The sequence below is a fragment of the Carettochelys insculpta genome, chromosome 4 (genome assembly GCF_033958435.1).
Source record: "Carettochelys insculpta isolate YL-2023 chromosome 4, ASM3395843v1, whole genome shotgun sequence".
Lineage (NCBI taxonomy): Eukaryota > Metazoa > Chordata > Testudines > Carettochelyidae > Carettochelys > Carettochelys insculpta.
In genome coordinates, this window is record NC_134140.1 from 2,616,079 (window position 1) to 2,636,930 (window position 20,852).

General features: G+C 54.7%; 1 protein-coding gene across 3 annotated transcripts in view; it reads left to right on the plus strand.

Annotated features, from left to right (window-relative positions):
* ADISSP (adipose secreted signaling protein) overlaps window positions 1-20,852 on the plus strand; it is a 127,362-nt gene that overhangs the window by 25,311 nt on the left and 81,199 nt on the right. For 2 of the 3 annotated variants that reach the window (XM_074991638.1, XM_074991640.1), the window contains exon 2: window positions 16,390-16,505. In XM_074991638.1, the coding sequence (XP_074847739.1) occupies window positions 16,487-16,505 (19 nt within the window). In that variant the 5' untranslated portion in view covers window positions 16,390-16,486. Of the gene's footprint in view, window positions 1-16,292; window positions 16,506-20,852 lie in introns of those variants that run through there. The other variant, XM_074991639.1, reaches the window with a different exon arrangement.

Genomic DNA, 20,852 nt, shown 5'->3' on the forward strand with positions numbered 1-20,852 from the left:
GTATAGCTGTACCCTGGGAGGAGCATAACGGTTTTCAAGAACCTAAAAGGTTGTTACAAGGAGGAGGGTGAAAAATTATTCTCCTTAACCTTTGAGCTTGACCTAGCAGCTTAAATTGCAGCAAGGGAGGCTTAGATAAGGTTGGACATTAGGAAACCTTCCTAGCTATCTGGGCAGCTAACCACTGGAATAAATTGTCTGGGGAGGTTTGGGAGTCTCCATTGCTGGAGTTATTGAAGAGCAGATTGGAGACACCTCTGTCAGGGATAATTTAGATAATTCTTAGCCCTGCCATGAGTGCAGAGGACTGGACGAGAAGACCTCTCAAGGTCTCTTCCAGCGCTATGATTCTATGAATATTCATATGTTGAGAAGCAGTCAAGTAGCACTTTAAAGACTAGCAAAAGAGTTTATTAGGTGAGCTTTAAAGTGCTACTTGACTGCTTTTTGTTTTGATAGTGTATAGACCAGCCCGGCTTCCTCTCTGTCACTGCTCAACATAGGTTGAGAACTGAGCCAGTTGGAGAGAGAAGCTGTCACACAGAAGCGTGAGACCGCCCCTCCAGGGATGATCCTGAGTCCCTGCAAGATGGCGTCTCCCGGAGTTAGAAGCACGTTCCCAGTACCCGTCATGGCTTTGCCGGTCTCCTGCATCCAGTAGCAGAGACCCTGCACGATCAAGCCCTTAGGGCATGAAGTATTGCGCCACATTTATAAAGCTTGGCCTCCAAGGTTAGATGTGTTTCCCCAGTTGTGAACTCAGAGATTGGGGAAGAGGCTTGTTGGTTTTGGCCTATCTACTTTTTATTTACAGGTTTTAAGAGATCATAATAAGTTTAAGCCCTTAACATATTTTGTGTTAAATTCAGATTTCATTTTAAACAGGCCTATTTTAAAACTCCCCTGATTTTGTTGATCTGAAGCTGGTTTCCTCTCTCTGAAAGCCCCCAGGGTTAAGTGTGGCACTCGCCCGTCCTTTGTTTGACCTGCCAGAGGCCAGCACTGCTGATCCCTCGCTAGTCCCACATGTTCTGTCCCCACCAGGGTAAAGACTAAGGTTTTGTGGGTGTGCTACACCTGGAGGGGTATGTTAGCTCATGGTGGTGGGGGAGTGGCACGAGGGGGCATGTGCACCCCAGTGCCTGGGCAGGAGAGGACAGAGTCCCTGGGTGTCTGCGAGGACTGGTGGTGGGGGGGACCCTGCTGCCCATGGCAGGGATTCTGCTGCCCCCACACACTTTGGCAGTGGGGGAAGTGGAGCAATACAGCCCCAGCTTGTTCTGCTCTCCCCGCATGTTGCTTGTTCAGCTTCCTGCCTTTACCTGGCTCAGGAATGTGCTCTGGTGGGGACCCAGCTATGCTGCGCTGTCTTACCAACTGCTCGGCTCCCTCCTGTCTGCCTGGGTTACAAGCGCCCGCACATCTTCCCTTTGGGGCACTGTGATGTCAACCAACAGCCTCCTGAAAACAAAGTGATTTTGTTCAGCTGTTGGAGAAGGGCTTAAGATGACAAGGCCACCTACGTGCATTGAGCCTCATTGTGGGCTGAGCGAGCCAGGCTTTCATCGTCGGTGAGACAAATGGAACAGACCCTGTCATTACAAGCCCTGGTCTGTCTGTGACTCTCTGGTTCTCCAGACCACCCTGGTCCTGCTCTTTCCCCAGCAGGGGCAGAGACTCAATCCAGCCTGGCCCCGTGAGCGAGTGCTACGCAGCGGGAGAGGTACCAAACCAGCACATTGACAACAGGCCCAGATAGCACCTCAGAGCATCCCCACGCTGTCTCATAGCTGGTCGCTTGCTAAAAGTGACACAGCTACGGTTGAGCCAGCAACGAGCGGTGATGAAGGGAAGAGTTGCCCCCTCTCTAGTGGCAGTGTTGTCACAGCCTTGCCAAGTGGTGTCGCTTTGCGGTGGACAGCAGTGAGCTGGCCAGCCCCCACCAGGCTGGTTACAGCAGATAGCCCCTTTCCTGAAACCCTCTGATGCCCAGCTCTGGGGAAGTGAGTGAGGCAGAGTCCAAAGCCTTCTCCCGCTTGCAAGAGCACCCCAAGCTGGAGAACACCTCACTGCAGCCAAGCGAGCCTGAGCTCAGGCTTGCAGCCCGGCCGGTGGGTTGCAAGTTAAGAGGCTGTGTAAGCCGGTGTTAGTGCTCCCTGTGGTCCTTATGCTTCCAGCATCAGGCCCAGGCTGGAGCCGTGCTCCCAGTCAGAAGGTGTTTTGGCAGGAGGAGGGGTGGTCTCTTGGTGCGCTCGCTGGGGGCTCAGTGGGGGTGGCTTCCCATTCCTGCCAGGGACTAGACAAGCCATTTCACATGGCGGTGCTGCAGGCCCCCCCATGAGGAAGCTTAATAGCCCTGCCTGGGCCCACAAAAGGAGCGTGAGGGTGAGCATTAATAGGGCCCCAGCAAGTCCACCCACCCTGCGGCTGTGAAATGAGACCTTCCCTGGGAAAGGACAGGGTTCCTACCATGCCCTCCTGCCTCCAAGGGCTAGTCCCCTCCCAGCAGGGCAGGGACAGGATTTGCTCTTCCCCTGAATGGCTGGTGTGGGGTTGTGTGTGCGCACGTGTGCATGCACGGTGGAATTGAACCCACCTCCAGGTTACTTCCACCCCCACCCCCTGGCTATAGGATGCTCTGCACGTGGAGGTGGCTTTGATCTCTCTCGTGCTGCTGGGAGCATCCTGCAGCTGGGGGAGGGGTATGGAAGTGGGTTTCATGTCCCCCCCCACCCAAGTAGCTGTGGAGGGGTAGAGGAAGTCCTCCCCCAAGCTTGGCTGAGACTAGCTGCTAGGAGCCCCTGGCTGGAGCGCTCCCAGTAGCCTGGAGAGATCGGACCCGCCTGTACCTCTAGCAACCTCCTGCAGCTGCAGGAAGCCCTGGGAGCTCTGCCTTCCGAGCCCTGGTCTAAGCAGCCATCGGTAGGCAGCTCTGTGAAAGTAAGCAGTCCTGTGGCACCTTCAGCACAAACTTATTTATTAGGTAATGAGCTTTCATGGCTAAGACCTACTTCTTCACGAAAGCAGTTGGGCTTCTTTGCTCCCCCTACCTGGACTGCCTCACTGCCCTCCCCTCTTAGTGCAGGAGCCTTCTGTTTGGCAGCCCCTGCGACCCGAGACACCTTCACCTTCCGTGTCTAGCAATTTGTTCTCATGTCTGATCTCAGGGAAGCCCTCTCTTCCCTTTGCAACTTGAGTTCTCTCTCCTGCAGCTGCGGTGTAATTGCAGCCCATACGGAACCATATTTTAGACGTATTTTTATTAGCCAGGTAATTCTGCTCCTCAACCAGCAAAATGCTTTCTGGTTTATTTGTAGAGGCATTACACAGTATGTAGGTATTGCGGTGAGAGAGAGAGAGCTCTAAGACAAGGCTGAGCCGTGTAAGAAAGCAGCTGTTTAATTGCAGGTTGAACTTCTCTTGTCCAACACTTTCTGGTCCAGCAACAACCATGGTCCAGCGTGACTAGTTCGCTGGATGTCTAGTTATGGTTGTGGCCAACTTTCCTGCACTCCCAGAAAGTTTGTTTCCAGCTCTCAGTGTTCTGGGCTGCTGTTTAGCTGTCATTTACCCCTAAATGTCTTCGAAGAGCCCAGTAAGCCGTGGAAGTGTTGGTGATGTGGCTACACAATATTGACCACCTGGGGTTTGGCTGATTCTCTGGTTTGGCGTTAGAGTTCCCTCTAATTTTTTTCCAACCGGGATGTAATAAATTTTACATGCCCTGAGGCATGTGTGGCTGTGTGTCCCCAATAGAAACAGGCTGCCAGCTGTCGGCACTCTGCTAATTGTATGGCAGTTGAATCTCTCCTGGCTGGCTGTCCAAGTGCTCAGCTTACAGTGCACACGCTTTGGTACCGATCAGGTACTGAGGGTGCTGGATTAGAGTGTTCAGCCTGTACTGCAATATTAGACAACCCATCCCTCTACCTACACCGATCTTTCTGTTGTACAGCTGCAGCTGTGCTCTGCCAGTCAGGTTTTAAATGGCCCAGGTAAGGTGGATTTCACAGCTTCTCTTTACAGATGGCTCCATCTTGCTGCCAGGCTGGTTGTCTTGAAATTCATTCCATTGTCCCTTTTTATTCCTTTCTCCCCACCCCCGGCACATATTGTAATTTGTACACCTGCACCCTTGGGCAGAGCGGGGAGAGAGTGATGGGAAGTAGAAAATAATGGCCCTTCAGTATCCCTTCCCGTAAAACGTGGCAGCTCTCTGTTAATAACCTCGGGGAAGGGGTGTTCTTTTGATGAGCTGCTTTTTTTTTTTTTTTTTTTTTTTTTAAATAAAAGTCTTGATTTTTGGAAGACATCTGCAGTGATAAATGACTCTCAATATCCCGACTTCGCCAGTGTCACTGCTGCTCCTCGCTCTCCCGCTGTTGACCTCCGGAGCACAGACACTTTATTTCAGAGCGCCTGGGCGACTGGTTTTGTTGAGGGGAGTTTTGGTGGAATTGGAAGGGAATTGCTGAAGCTTGGAAAGCCTCCTGAGCCTGTCGCCATTCGCCGTGGCCACCACCACGGACGCAGCCGCTGCTGGATGGGTTTTGTTCTGGTTTTCCTCCTCCACCATCCTTCTGGTTGAGCCTAGAGGTCCATGCCAGGATCAGGCCTGCCTTGCGCCTAAGACGGGGCGTCCAACCTTTTCTCTTCAGAGGCCATGTAGCAATTTTTTACATGTTCTGGGGGCCGAACACAAAACAGTCCCAAACTGCCACCCCTTCACCCAGGCTTAAACCTTGCACAGCCCCAAACCGCCCCCAGCCTTCGACCCAACCCCCCCACCCCTCTAGCTCAGTTTGTCCATATGTCTGTCTTGACACTGACATCCCCCTCCCCTCCAGTTAAGCCTGTTCGTTTGTCTATCCTGACAGTTCCCCTCTGGCTCTTCAAGTCTGTCTGTCTGTCTGTCTGTCCCCTCTCTCCCTGCCCCCAGTGCCCCAGCCCAGCCCTGTCCGTCTGTCCAACACCCTCCCACTGCCCCTCCAGCCCAGCCAGTCCATCCATCGTCTGACTGTCCAGGCGCCAGCACCCTGAGGACGCCGCTCACCTTGGCGAGCAGGGCACGGCACTCCTGCAGTGCTGCCTTGGGGTGGAGTAGAACTGGGTGCTGCCGGCCTGGCCATAGTAGCCAGGCTGTGCGGTGCCATTCAGTGGCATGCTCAGTGGCTTGACACCCTCGCTGGGGCTGCTCTGCTGCCATGCCGGCCCGGAGTGAGCGAATGAGCGTGTGCTGGGATTACTCGTTATGGCGACTGTCTGTGCGAGGACAAACCCCCCGAGGGACAGAGCCCGCGTTCTCCACAGCGATCCTGCCGGCTCCCCCCCCACGTACATCACAGCAGGGCTCTGGAAGCTGCCCCTGCCATGCTGTACAGGAGCCAGAGGAGGGAGTGGTGGCGATGGGAGCCACAAGCGACTCTTCAAAGAGCCACGTGCGGCTCAGAGCTGCTCAGCCGCCTTTTAAAAATGGCACCGCTGCCAGCTCAGCGGCCCGGAGAAAAAGGGGCCACCTGTCCGATACGCCTGCCCGAAGACAATTCCTGCCCCAAAGGGTCCTTTCTCCTGCCTCTCAGTCCAGGTTCTTAGCCACTAGACTCTGCAGTCTCCCCATAAGAGAGACACTGTAGCTGTTGTGACTTCATTGTTTTAGGATATAGAAGCATTGGAACCCCGCTCCCCACTGAAGTGCACCAATGTTGCAGCACTGGAAAGCTGGCCATTAAAATACAGGCCTGTTCCTGTTGCAGCAGGATGTGATTGCCATTTGCCCAGGATGCTTCTAATTTTTCAGTCTCTGCCTGATGGGCCGGAGCCTTAAACCTCTGCCCAGCCTGCGCCTCACAGGGGCTGAACATTGTGGGGTGGAACTCGCTTGCAGGGTGTGAAATCCCTGGCATCAGGGTGGCATTTTGAGGCCCCGGGACTGTACGAAGACGAGGCGTGTTTGTTGCCTGGTCATTAACATGGAAATTGAGGCACAAAGCAATGGTGACTTTACCAGTGAATGAGTCAGACTCGATCACAGGAGTCCTGACTCCATGGTGAGCACTAACTGGAAAGCTGCAGCTGCCCTCACGGGGGTTTACTTTTACTGGGAGCTCTGAGGCTTTAGGGTTGTAGCTGTGATGAACTGTGACGGTGCTGAACTGTCATTCTGGGCTCCCGGCTTCTGTCTGCAGCTTGGTCACTTGTGATCTGCCAGTGTTCGTGGTTAAGGTTCCACGTTGGACGTCTTGCCAGAAGAGAGAGCGCTGGGGTAGGTGAACTGTCGGTCTGACCCACCGGCGCCAGGCGTCTGTTTCTTGGTAACATCAGTGGGATTTGGAGCTGTATCTTTTGAGGTCACCTTTCAGCACTCCTGTTCTGTGCATAGTTGGGTTTAATTGAGAAACTGGTCTCCCCGGTGATAAAACAGCACGTCGGCTTGGAGGGTTAGTGAGAAGCTGCTGTAGTTTGGGGGTGGGAAGAAGAGGGCCCTCGCCGAGCATGTGTGTAGCGTACTGGGCATGTTTGAGCAGCGGGTTGCCGTGGGTTTGCTTGTGAGCTCAGCTGCGGGAAGCATCAGAAAGTTTGTGAGATGTCTTGGCAAGCGCTAGTAACGGGGTAGGGGGAGGAGGAGGAAAGGAGACAAGGACTGACTTAGTCCATTTGGAAGTGCTGACTGGTTCGATTCAAGGACTAATTACCAAGCACAATTTCCCCAAACAAGGGGGACTGACTGGGTTGTGGTAAAACCTTTGACAGAAGTGAAATAATCAGGCAATGCAACAAGCCTGTGCTTTTAATGATGGGAAGTAACAGGAACAGGAAATGAGTGACTTCCCTTGCAGCAGTGGTTCTGCACTGCCTGTCCCGCAGGACTGGGATCCCCCCTCTGGGCATTGAGACCGCATGGGCATCATGTAGCCAGCCCCAGTTTGGCCTGGCCTTCTGTTGCTGTGACCCTGTGCCGGCTCACAATGCCTGGAGCAGAGGGCTAGGCCTGGCCTTGCGGCTTGTTTGGCCACCCCTCCAATCCCGGAGCCAGATAAACCAAAATAACAGAAATCCTCTGAAATAAAACAATTGAACACTTACAAAACGCAATTTCCAGGGCTGTGGCTTAGGGCTGTAAAACCCTGCCTGACTGGTTAACCCACTGAACGGGTGTAGGGGCAGGCACCTGTGGAGGAGGCGTCCTGGGGGGCTGCTGTAGTCCATACTGGTTAACCTTTAACTTCCGTACTCGAGGCAGGGGTGTTCAGGCTGTAGCTAGATTTGCTGCATTACTACAGGCTGTGATGACTAAAGGGTTCCCGCTGCCCTGCAAGCACAGATTGGGGTGGGGACGGGGCAGGAGCAGGAGCAGGAGCAGGGCGGAGGTGGAGATAGTGCGAGTCAGCAAATGCAACGTTGGGACATACGAGAAATGGGTAGCAGAACAGTGCCACACAGCAGCCTAGTGAGTGCGGTTTTATGAGCCAGTATTTGCCCTCATCTGGGGCAGAGCGCTCAGAGGCAGGTGATGAAAATGGCTGGGGGCCTGGGAGGAAAGAGAGAATGTCCCAGTCATCTTACTACCTTGCAAAGAGACGCCCAGATCAAAGTGTTGCACTTTACATGATGTCTCCAAAATGAATCCTCCATTAACCCTTTACAGCTGGTGTATCCGTGTGTGAGACAGGAGTCACATGGGCTAAAGCTGGTTCTAGCTAGGTGAGTAGCAGGATGTGTGGCGATAACCCATGCTTATAAGCAGCTTGAGGGAAAGTCTCACCTGGTTATGCAGGAGTTCAGACTAGGTGGTAGTAGTTCCTTCTGCCCGTAGCATCTAGCAGTCGCTCTCCAGCTGCTGGGCTTCATAACAGTTGATTTTTCAATCCTCAGAAGAGCTACTAATCCTGTATGAACTGTTTTGGGGAAGTTTCCATTTATTAAGTGTGACTGATAGTGACCCAAAGCAATACAGGGCCTATAGAGGGAAGGTTGGACGCTTTCCTTCAGCTCGGCTTGCAGTGCCAGAAGACAAGGATGTCCGTGAACACTGGGGAAAGGGAAGAGCCTTTAGAACTTAGTGAAGGAAACGCTTGACTGGTGATGCCAGATGAGTTGGAGGAACTCACTGCTGCAAGACTACCTGGAGGCTGAGAGCCCAGTAGGGAGCAAGAAAAGGTGGGGCCTTTATAGCAATGACAAAGTCAAGAATTAAAACACAGACAGATAGGCCCTGCACCCCTCTGCCTCGAGCCACAAACCGCCCTCCAGCCACATCCCCTTTGGCTAGACTATTTCCTAATTGTCCACTGTGGGTATGATGGGCTGGTTCAGTCCAGCGTGTCCCACGAGTGTGCCACAGCTGCGCAGATGATCACGGTAACGGGACTCCCTTCAGAACCCTCCAGCATTCTTAATACCAAGCATGGCATTGCCGCTGGAGGGCTGTCGGTCAAGGCCTGACGTACTCGTCAGCACTGGCGGTAAGCAGAGGAGGACAGGGCATTTGAGACCGGCAGCTCTGTGCTTGGGAAGGGGAAGGGAAGCTTGGAGGAGGAGGGCCTTCGCAAAATTACAGGAGTCTTAAGAGCTGGCTTCCCGACCCCGAGCGGGACTCCTAGAAGAGTCTGTTGCCTCAGATGAACGAGTCGCCGCTTTTTGAGGGTTTCCTCTGTGGGACCTGCTTATCAGTGGGCTGCGGAGAAGGCAAACGGCAAAATTCAGCGTAGTGGTGAGTGGTGTCAGTGCTGTTGTGTGTCCCTGTCAAGCTGGATCTTAGAGAGAGAGGAGAGGCAGTGGGCAGTACCCCTCTCTCTAACCTCTACACAAACTCTTCATCGGCTCTGAAATGGTCTTGGGGGTTCAGCAGGGGTGTTCCACAGTGCATTGCTGCAGTGCTGGCAGCTCTGCACGCGGCTTGCGTAAAGCTCTACCTCCTGGAGTCCGGGGATAGCTTGAGAATCTCTTCTTCCCTTTACATACAAGAAGTTTCTTGCTCTTACGGTTGTGGCAAAAAGCTTTTAAATATGATCCAGAAGGGCTGAAAGCAGATGACAAAGGCCCGGCGTGGGCTTTAAATGGGATTTCTGAGGCCTGGCTCATGGTTTCTGGACGTGTGAGTTGGTGGTGTAACTGTTCTGAGACATCACAAGTACAGCAGCGAGTCAATGCATAGTCCGTTTTGTCTGCCGTGACGGTCACAGGCGCTGGAGGAAGGTGCAGATGCCAAGTGTCTTGAGTCTCTTCTGATTTCTTTGGTCCAGGCTAATGCGTTGTGGTGTGTTGCTAGCAGACCCCAGGGGAGGAAAGCTAATTATAACTTTTTTCTGTGCTGAATCTTGATTCTGGCCTTAAACCTGGTTAGCGGATGGGGCATGTAAATCTGTGTTTCACTTAAAATTCAGCTAAGCTTTGGTACTCCTCTCCAGGGAGGGACTGAGCTGTTTCCTGGCAGATTTTTCTTCAGGAGAGAGAATCTGTGTTTTGCTGGATCTATGGTCCTACTGGGGAATTGGTTTATTGATAGGCAGGACCATATCTGTTTGATCTGTCCCTTTCATTATGCAGTTAACACCCAAACATGCAATAGAGCTGTCTTTTATAATCAGACTTAGTCCTGGGTGGATTGTGCCTGGTGAAATCATTCACCTTCCTTGGGTTTGAAGCTGAATGACTTTTAGAAAGTCGGAAATGGAATCCAAAGAACTTTCACGTCTTTGGTGGTTTAAAAATGGTCCCAGTTAAAACCTGATTGCAGCAAACTTCCACTGCAAAGTGCCTTGCTCTGCAGTAACTCCTGGAGCCTGATGTTATGGGGCGGTGTCTGGAGTCTCGTTTTCCACTTACAAAGTGCACAGTTTACGATTAAAGGGATATTTTCTGCCAATCCTTCCAACTCAGGCTGATTCAAGGGCTGGGGAAAATGCCTGAGAATGAGAGCTGGATCGGCTTGTCAAAAAGAAGCTCCACAGCTGACTTAACCCCAATGAATCGACGCCTTCCTGGGGAGACCATGGCCAGCACTAAAACACTCTTCCACCTAGCAAAGAAAGGCAAACAGGAGCCAACCGCCTGCAGCAAAGTCAAATTAGACATTTGCATTAACAGGGAAGGTGATTAACCATTGTCTCGTCCGTAGAATAAAGAGTTCCTGTCTTTCTGATCTCTCTCCTCAGGGATTTTGTTGTTCTGTTGCATGTCGTTGATGCTGTAAGTTCTGCTCGGTTCTTTTTGCGATAGGACAGCCGGAGTTGGATGCCCTGTTGTAGTTGTGGCCTGCCCGTTCCATTTATTGTACACTAGCATTTGCAGGAATTTCTTTCCTAATTGCCACAGGAGATCCAGGGTTCTCTTCCAAAATAGGCACCCTATTCGTAGCGTGCCCATCGCTGGAAGCATTTGCTGGGTCATAGTTGACATGTAAGGAGCTCTGAGTTGGCAAGTCATTTTTATTTCCCATGCGCCAGCTCTCCTGACTCCCGCTGGGATCAGAGGATCAAGCTGGGTCTTTTTCCTCCGGCGTTATCGCCAGTTAGGGTTTGCAGAGACATGGCTTTGCCATTTGTCATTTGAAAAAGGGATCGGAATGTCTTATGTACTGTTTAGAGCCAGAGCTGCAGCTCCAAGGAAAGCAAATGAGCGAGTTACAAGAGTGTATGCAATCAGTGGTGTTTGTCGCACGCTCACCCATTGTAGAGAGTGACACAGTATTAGGAATAGGTTTGTATTGTTAAACTCTGTGAATTTTAGTACTTAAAGCCGGAAGGGACCATTTAGTCTGAGCTCTGGAATAACACAGGCTAATGACATTTCACCAGTTACTGCTGTACGGAGGTTAACTTTCAGAAGGGCACCCAGCTGGGATCTGGAGAGATGGAGCTTCCACCTCTTCCCTTGGGAGTTTGTTCCAATGGTTTATCACCTTCCCTGTTAATGCAAATGTCTAATTTGACTTTGCTGCAGGCGGCTGGTTCCTGTTTGCCTTTCTTTGCTAGATGGAAGAGTGTTTTAGTGCTGGCCATGGTCTCCCCAGGAAGGCATCGATTCACTGTGGTTAAGTCAGCTGTGGAGCTTCTTTTTGACAAGCCGATCCAGCTCTCATTCTCAGGCATTTTCCCCAGCCCTTGGATCACTTTTTGGCTCTCTCCTGCACCCCTTCCAGCTATTCACTGTCCTCTTAACATACGGACACGAGAACATGGTACTGTGTTGTGGTGTCGATCTCACCAGTGCCAGGTGTGGGGGCATAAAGCCACACTAGAGACACCATTTCTGCCCATCCTGGTGAACAGCCACAGATGGGCCTGTTCTCCCTGAATGTATCTAGTTTTTTTTTTTAAATACTGTTATAACCTTGGCCTTCACAACATCCCCCGGCAAGGAGTTCCACAGGTTGACTGTGCGTTGTGTGAAGAAATATAATATTTGTTTTAAGTCTTGGTGGCCCCTAGTTCTTGTGCGAAGGAGTAAAGAACACTTTTTGCCAAAGAAATAAGGATGGTGGTGACGGTGTTCAAACAGGGACCGTCCCAGCCTAAACGGGCTGTATAACCTCCCACTCCCCCAAATCAGGGCATTTTGGAGGGATAGCAGAGCCTAATGAGGTTCAGTATCGGTCCCTATAGAATCAGGGTTTCTGCAGAGCCAGGCTGATAAAGCTATGGCCATGTGATAAGGCACAAAAAGCATCAGTGTGTGTCTGTACGCACAAGCCCTGGAATGGATGAAATCGGGTGCTCAGCTGGGGAAAAGGAGATTGAGGTTGATTGGGTCCTGGATCCAGGCTGGTTTGAGAGAGATCTGTGGGATACGGTGACTGCTAATGATTACAGGAGCTTTCCGGGGGCTGCACGCAGGGCAGGGTCCGTCTGGGCTGGGCATTCGGCGACCCCCATGCCACCCCGAATGCCTGCACTCGGAGGAGAATTGTAATAGGAACTCAGGTTGTGTAAACGTGGTTGCCCGCTCCTTGGAAGAGGCGGACTAGATTGCAGCAGGTCTTTTTCCCCCCCCCCTCCCCCCCCCGCAACTCGGCTCAGGCACGGCCGGCCAGTGTCTATGCTGGGGGTAGGGGCAAGCAGGATTTCTGAGGTTGCCTGTGGATTCCCCTGCAGTGGCTGCTGTGGACTCGAGTGTCCATTTCCTGTGGTTGGGAGAGGAATATCAGCAGAGCTTTACGTGTGAGTCGGCTTTTTGCAGAAGAGAGACCCTTGGTACTAGGAGCGGGAACGGGTGTGTTTGGCTTTTAGAGTCCTTCATGGCCCCGGGGCCAGGTTCAGTGCCGGTGGAAGCAGGTGCTGCTCCCCTGGCTTTGTTTTAGCTGGTTTTCAGTGGTGCTGCACGCGCCCTAGCCAGCGGTGAATTACATCGCTGAAGTGCGGAACCCTGGACTCCGCGGTGAGTTTGCAAGCCCTGAGGTCCCTGGTCTCACGAGAGTGATGGCCCTGCAGGAGCAGCTCTTTGCTGACTAGGGACTTGGGTGGCACAGAATCACAGGGCTGGAAGAGACCTTAGGAGGTCATCAAGTCCAACCCCCAGCTGAAAGCAGGACCGGTCCCAACTAAATCATCCCAGCCAGGGCTTTGTCAAGCCACAACGTAAAAACCTCTAGGGATGGAGAGTCCACCACCTCCTTAGGGAACCTGTTCTAGTGCTTCCCCACCTGCCTAGTGAAATAGTTTTTCCTTATATCCAATTCAGGACTCCTCCACTACAACTTGCAACCCCTGCTCCTCATTCTATCAGCTGTCACCACTGAGAACAGCCTCTCACCGTCCTCTTTGGAACTCCCCTGCAGGTAGTTGAAGGCTGCTATCAAATCCCCCCTCACTCTTCTCTTCTGCAGACTAAATACATTAAACTCGTTTGTGTATGGCAACCCCAGGACCGGGAGGCTGCTGGATATTCAAATGTTTTGGATAATAGAGAGCTATGCCTTGCAATGCATAACACTAAAGAGAAAAACAAGATTAGGTATTAAGCAAACACAAAGGTACACATAGTACTTTACTTACCGGCAGCAGTAGTACTGTGCATTGTAAACTTGTACCCTATTTGCTGTACAACAAGAAGCCCTGTGGCACCTTACAGAGTAACAGCTATTTTGGAGCATCAGCTTCTGTTGGCAAAGACCCCCTTCGCCAGACCTTTGCCCACGAAAGCTTATGCTCCAAAATAGCTGTTACTCTATAAGGTGCCACAGGACTTCTTTCTGTTCTCGAAGGTACAGATGAAGACGGCTACTTCTGTGATACTATTTGCTGTATTTATTTGTATTTACTTTCAGTGTACTGGGCTTATGGAAAATGTAACTACCATTTACTGAGGGTTATGATGCCAGTTCTTTGTGAGTTCTGGCTGATAGAATGCTGGATATGGAAGAGCTCACTGTAAGCCCAGATCCCTCAGCCTTGCCTCACAAGTCATGTGCCCCAGTTGCCTAATCTCTGCTGAACTTTCTCTGGTGCATCCACAGCCTTTCTGTAAGGGGGACCCCAGAGCTGGACACAATACTCCACATGTGGGCCTCACTAGTGCCAAATAATCACTTTCCTTGATCTGCTGGCAGTGCTCCTACTTATGCAACCCAGCCGCGTGTTCTGCAGTGACCTGCTCAAGGTCATTCTTGGTCCCACCTGGGAAGTAAGAGGGGGTAGCAGCATGTGGGTCCCATGTGGCTCAGTGACACTGGGTTAGATTTACTCCATCACGCATGCAAGATGTTTTCCTTTCTCCCTGCCGCTTTCTGGGTCCCCAAAGGCCAGCAGCCTCTGTGCCTGGGGATTCTCCTCTGGCACTGGTGATTGTGTGTTTGGGAGTTAGCAGCCGGTGGCAGCAGTGTGAGAGGCCAGCCTCAATCCACCCTCCATCCCGTACTTGTGCCTGCGCCATGGGGCTGACCGGGGTAGAAAGCAGGCCTTGTCTTGCTCAGCTCTGTGAGCAGTTCTGGCTGTGAACCGACCTGGGGGTCTGAGCTCTTCTGGGAGGAACTGCCAGGAGCTGAGCTTCACGTGGGGAGCTAGATTAAGACAGTCAGGAGCCCTACGCCCCTCCCTGCAGCTCAGCCCATGTGCTGCCCATATATCAATCCCTCTTCTCCCAGAGAAGCCAGGGCAGGAGCAGAGCACCCCGACTACTCCGCAGTCGCGGAGGTATGTTTGGGTGGGCGGGTACCTCGGTGTGCCAGGGCTGCCGTGCTTTGCTGGCTTGGGGTTGGTGAGGCCCCCGAGCAGTGAGTCTTGGAGTTAACGCACCCCGAAGAGTCAAGGAGCAGGTCACTTCTCAGGCCAGTGTTTCCCGCTCACTTTTTAACACCCGTGTGCGGCATTAAACTTTCTCCTGAGCACCGAGACGTGTGAGGCTGCGCACCTCCAGTAGGCACGTGGGCCGCTCATCAGCTGGGCGGCATTTGACTTCCCCCTGGCGGCCGCCCAAGCGCTCCGCTTACAGGGAGCTCGACCTCTCCCGTGTTTCGGAGGTTGGGCTGAGATTTGCCCGATCCCCTCGGGAAGATGGTGCCTTGACCAGCATCACTTTGTGCCCGGTTTCCGCCTGGCGGGAGTCGTGGGAATTGTGCAGAGAGGACAGGGGCAGCGCACAAAGTCCTCCCCTTACCCTGCGAGGGGCGTGTGGCGCAGAGCGGAACGTGGCTGCAGCAGCCAACCTCTTTGAGCCCGCTGGGGCTGCTGCAGGCCGGCGGGCTGCCGAAGGCTCCCAGAGGGCTCTGGGCCGGATCCAAAGGCGTGGCGGGCTGTCTTTTGCCTTTCCCGATGTAGATCGTGACCAGACATTGAGACTGACTGGAGCTGGGGGATGCATTAAGGTGCTGGGCAGAAGCTCTGTAAGTCCCTCATCTTCCCATGCAGAGGTCTGGCCCCCACCAGCAGCCCTGGGTTACTCTTGGCCCTCCCTCACAGCTCAGAGGGATGCACTCCATGTCTGTGATGGTGTCTCCTCTGCCTTTGGGGCCGGAGAGGACCAGGGCAGCTACTCCACCCGCTCTCCTTATTTCTGGCCATTCCGGGCATGTCCTGGCTTATGGCGTACGAGCGAGTGGATGTAGTGGGAATGAGGCCAGGCCACAGGTGGCCTTGAACCCTATCTCATGATGCAGGCAGGCAGGGGCAGGTGTTTTGTCAGGATTGAGAGCCTGGGGGTGCTGCAGTGACTCCGAGAAGAGTGGGGGAGATAGGCGAGCTGACGAGAATTGAGGCAAAGCCCTATTTTTATCTCTGACGTGTCTGCAAACAGCTTACGCTCTTCCACTGTGTGCTGGTATCTAGTACAAGCTGTGCTGTGTGGTGGCTCTCGAGAAATGCAGTAACGTTAACAAGAAGTGTTAATGAAATGCGAGCTGGCTCTGCTGGGTGGGGAGCACACTCTGGGGGAAGAACCCCAGGGTTCGGGGAAGGGCTCACTTTCACCCTGGAGGTGTTGCACCGTTTCTGGGGGATGCATCTCTGCTGGAATCACACCTGCTGCTTGAAATCTGGTTCTGCTTCTGCTTCTCTTGGCATAGAAAAATATTTGCATAGCAGCAGTTTAGCTCCACAGTCAACTGCTTTGAAAGTCAGGTTTTTATGCATCATCTGCAGAGGACAGTTGGGGAAACCAAGGGGGCGAAGCTCTTTGCTCAGGGTCCCACGGCAAGCCTGCATCGGGGAGCAGGTCTTCTGTCTCCCAGTAGCCTGCTCCACTAGCCCACGCTGCCGTCCTTTCTTTTATAGGTAGATTGGTTTCTTTGTGACACGGGCACGTTTATCGTTTGCATTGCAGTAATAGCGGGGGACCCAGCTCAGACCAGGGCCCTATTGTGCAGGGTGCCAGAGTGAGGCAGAGTAAGGGGAAGTCCTGGTTCCAACGCTGGAAGTAGATGAGACAAAAGTGGGAGAAGGGAAGTGTGTGTCAGGGATCTGAGACCCAGGGGTTAAGTGAATCCCTCGGGGTCTCCTGGAGAGTCAGTGGCAGAGCTGGGGACTGAGGCCACCACCTCTAGCCCACGTGTCCGAGGGTGCAATCGGTTGCAGGGTTTTTATCTGAGGGCTACTTCGGTTCCAAGAAGCAAGGGGAGTGTTTAATTCGTACAAGCTGCAGGGAAGGTGCTCTCGCTCTCTACTTCCCTGCTCCCACCCTTGGGCCGCGCTGCCTCGGGTAGACAGCGCCCGCATGTGCCGACAGGTGCAGAGCTGAGCTCCATCCGCTCTTCCAGCGCATGGGCCCGCTGCAGCCTTAGCTTGGGTTTCTGAGCGCCCTGCCCCTGTTCGACACTAGGACCCAGAAGACGCCTTTCCGGGCGCTGATCGGATGCAGTGCTTCAATTCGAGACCTTCCCGCAGCCAGGGATCGGGTGACGGGCTGCTGCTTCCCTCTGCTAACCTGTCCAGCCTCTAATTGTGAACCTTCCCCTCCCAGCTCCTGTTCCCCAGCCGTGCCCGCGTGGAGGATGGCCTTCTACCCACTCCTTTGAAGCTTCCCGCTGCCCTGGGACGCACGACAGCTTGGGGGCTAGATGGCTGCAGCTAATAAGGGTAAGTTCCCACGCTGCGCGGGGGGCCTGGCTCCTGAGCGCTCGACAGTGGGATTGTTGCTCTGTGTTCCGTGGCGAAGCCGGGCTCCGGTATTGCTTAGTCCTGCCTATGAAAGTTGGGCTTCCCTGGTGCTCCAGGTCTTGGGACTTGGATGTGTTGGGAGCTGGGTGCTGCCTCTGGCCCTTTGCGATTCGCTGCTGAGGCTCATTTAGAACCATTCCTCTGAGCCGCCTGGCTGGACGGGCCCTACCTTTGTTTTGTGCACCCACCTGGGCGTCCTTGGGTTCGCTGGGCAGCCGGGGTAGGGACGGGGAGTCCAACGACATCTTGTGTCTTGGCTGTAGCTGGAGAAGCTGCCTGGGTGGTGGTATTCAGCTGTTCTCTGCCAGGTGCGGTCCCCTCGCCGCCCGGGGCAGGGGCTGTGCCTCCCGCAGGCGGGAGAGGGCTGGGTCAAAAGGCGAGCGGCGTGGGGCTGATTTTTTTTTTCTCATTCCCCTTGTCTTGGGCTGCCAGTGGGTGTATTTTCAATCCATGATGTTTCCCTTACCCTGCCTAGCAGTTCCCAGCCAGTTTGCTTTTGTTGTTGCTGGCTGGAGAAGGAAGCGGGTGTTATGTGCCCTGGGGGCAGGACTCACAAAGACACAAGGCTGCGCTGCCTCTGCTCTCTCTTCTTTCCCCTGCTCTTGGAATCTGCCAGTGCAGCTGGCTCCAGTCGTGCTGTGAGCTGCAGAACAGCAGCCTGGTGGGGATGCCGGGGCCAGAGCTGTGGGCTCCCGCTACGGGTTGGGACCCTGCTTGATGACACTGTGGGGAGTCAAAAGAGAGCTTCTGAGTGTGCTGTGGCCACGGAACGTGGCCCAGAGGTTCCCAGCCGGAAGGACAAAGCTGCATTTTCACACTGGCAACCGTGTATGTCCCAGCACTGTCCCCGCCTGCTGCCAGAGGGGAGTTTAAATGAGGGTGGGAGAAAGCGGGGTGACGGGGTCACACTGAGACTCTGCAGCCCATGGGGATGATGGCCATTTCCTGCCATGCTGCTCTCCTTGGCCGGTCGGTCTCCCACGGGGGAGCGTGGAATATAAGGGGCCGTGCCCCCAGGCAAGAGGCAGAGCCTGCGTTTATGTGCTCTGCCTTGCCGGAGTGGGCAGGGGCTCATCCCCCCACACCTAGTGGGGCTTGTGGGTGGGAAGAGCTCTCAATGCAGCCTTGTTTCAGAATGAGCTGTGGGGAGTTGTGTGGGGAGCTGCTCCCAGCCCTCCTGGAGACCACGGGGCAGTATGTTCTCTGTATTCTGCTGCTTGCTGTCCCTCCCCACCCTGGCCACCGCTTCCCAGGGAGAGCAGCCCGCTGGAGCCGTGTTTCAGCCCTGCTCAGCTGGACGCGCTGAGCCAGGCCATGCGACTCCTGTCCTGAGAGTGGGCCTGGGGGCTGCCCCGAAGCTGGGGCGGGGCTCGGAAAGGCCGTGGTCTCTAGGCTGGCTAGCGGTGACCCTGCAGGGTGAGGGTGGGTGAAGATCCAACTTCTCCCCTTCCCAGAGACAGACTCTTCCGCCCACCCCACCCCACAGGGCTGCGTGAGAGTCGCCCAGCTAGATAATCTGCCTAATCTGGAGCCAGCATCTTCCTTGCTGACTCATGCTGGGTTGGTGCCTGCACTGCAAGAAATCTGCCTGTGGTCCCTTCGCAGGCGGGTCAGGTGTGGCCTGGCGCTCCCACCTGGCCGGCCTGACTTCATTTCAGGTTCCTCAGAGCTCCACGTAGCCCAAGCGCCTGGTGAGGAGCAGGGCCAGGCAGCCGCGTGTTGTCTGTGTTGCAGTCGTGCCCAGAGGCTGCTGCTGGGGTTGGAGCCCTGTAGCAGTGGGCTCTGCTGCAGGCACACGCTGCCTGTGAACTCCCTCCGGGAGGGTCGTCCACACTGCAGACAGTGGAAGGATCTGCATTCTCCTCTTGTGGATGCAGAACTCAGATGCGGAGGTGAAGTGACTGGCTCAAGGTCATTCAAGGAGTCTGTGGCAGAGCTAGGACCTGGTTCCAGTTTCCCGAGTCCCAGCCGAGGGGGCACCTCTCCTTGTGGCCTGAGGGCTGGGTTAGCTGCTTGTAGCACTGCCAGCATGTCTGCCACTTTCTGAACAATGAGAGCAAAGGACCTGCCCAGAAGAGCTTGTAAATATCATCTCGGACTTTGATTCCTCCTTTTAGCCTGACCGATCCCAAAGCGCTTTACCTTCCGGGATCCCTGCCCTCCGCTGAAATGCAGCCACCCCTCGTGCTAAACACGGCTGGCGCTGCCCAGCACGCAGCCAGCCTGCAGGGCAGAGTGGGCTAGCGGCTGCTGAAGCTGTGGAGTGATTCTAGTTGCTCCCGCTAAAAAGACCTCGCTGGGGTGAAAGTCCGAGGTTTCCTTAAGAGCCACTGGTGGTCAGGGCCTCTGGTTCAACTTCCCCCTGGGAGGCTGTCCTGTCAACAGCCCAGGGTTCCCCAGCCCCACAGAGGGGCACTGGTTATACTGTCTCACAGCCCCGCACACCCGCCTCTGTGGCACTGTGGGTTTCCCTAGGTGGTCTCTGCTCAGTACCAGCTGGCCCTGACCCTGCTGAGACTTGAGGAGTTGGCAGCCTGAGGAGGTGGGGTAACTTGTGGGGTGACCCCACAGGCAGGAAAGGCTGTGTGAGACCCTGGGTAGCTCTCATCCAGCCTGCTGCGGTTTGCATCAGTCCAGGTGCTGCTCAGCAGAGACGTTGGTTCCTTCCGAGCCCACGCATCTTGCTGGGAGCGTGGCATCGGCATGCGGGTTGTATCTATGTCTGATGGGCTGCAGCCAGGGGTCCAGACGCAGCATCTGAAGCCCAGGCTGGTCCTGCTCTTTGGAAATGCAGAGTCGCAGACGGCCAGCTCTCTGCCCCTCGGCAGCTGGGGCTGGAGTGCAGACAGGCTGGGACAGATGGCCCGGTGGAGAGGCCATTAACGTGGGTCAAGTCCTTGCTCTGCCACAGATTCCCTGTGTGACCCTGGCCACGTCCTAGAGTTTCCCTGCCTCCGTTTTCCGTCTGTACAATGGGGATAATGGCCCTACCTTAGCGAGGGTTGTGAGGACAACTCCAGCCCATCCCTACAGCGGCAGGTGTAAATGGAGGAAGCAGTAGGCTTGCTACCTCTCCCCCGCTGAGTGGTGTGTCCGGAGGACCCTGAGCTCCGTCTTTTCAGTTCAGCAGCCTCATCTGGTGCTCACAAAGCTGCCAGGGTGCCGTGGCCTGGGTGTCTGTCTCCCTCGGGTCTGGGGGCCCCTTTCAAGGGCTGGGATACCAAGTCCATTAATTCCCAAGTGCAGCAGAAACCTGGCAATGAAGGGAGCAGCACCTGACGCTGGGCACAGGCTCGCATCTTGAAGCGTCTGTTTTTAATGCAAATAGAAGCAGGGTTACTGGCTCAGCGATTCCGGATGAACAACACCGGTCTAATTATTCTCGCGCATTCTGGTGATGGTAGAAGCCTGCAGAGCACTAAGAGCCTTTCTTTAAGAAGGCAGCAGTCTGCTCTGGCATCTCCGCCAGCTGGGAGCCTTTGGCATGGCTGCTGTGTGGCTGTCACTTGGGGCTGGGGAACAAATTTGCCACTTGACTCTGCGCTGAGCCCTGGCCCTGGCCCTGGCCCTGGCGGAAGGTGTGTGTGTGTGGGGGCGGGGGGTGTCTCTGCCTGGAGACGGTCTGTGCACGGTGAGTGCTGGCTGGCGGGGGCTCGGCACACCCTTCTGTTCATAACCACTGCCGCCGTCCTGCGCTCAGCTCCTGGCGAGAGGTTTTCTCTCATTTCTCCCACGGCCGTCGTGCACCAGGGTGTGGCCTGGCTCTGGGGCGAGGAGCGAGACTGGCCGGCTCTCATGGCGTCATGCCCTGTGGCAGAGGAGGATTTCTCAGGGCCAGGTGGATTTTGTGCCCTGCGTGGGCCACTGAGGCTCATGGCAGCGTTGGAGCTGGTGCTTCAGTGCTGGCTCTGGGTGGCGTGCTTCCTTCTGTGCAGGGTATCGGGGGTGCTGGAGAGAGGAGGCGCAGGCAGGTGGAGGTGTGCGTGGTCGGGAGGGCAGAGGGCCATCGAGGAGCGCTGCCGGCCGCAGTTACCCAGCCGTGCGTTTCCACTTCTTAGATCCGTCCCAACATACGCGAGCGGCAAACGCAACGGCATTGGGGCAGGCCGGAGGCGTAACTCTCAGCCCCTCCTCTCACCAGCAGAGCCCACGTTCCCCTCTGCCCCCTGAGCTGGGTGTGGCGGGGTTAGAACCTTTCTGCCCACCAGGCGGGCTCTTCTCCGGGAGCACAGCTGGTGAAGGAGGGCAGAGCCCACAGCTCAGTCC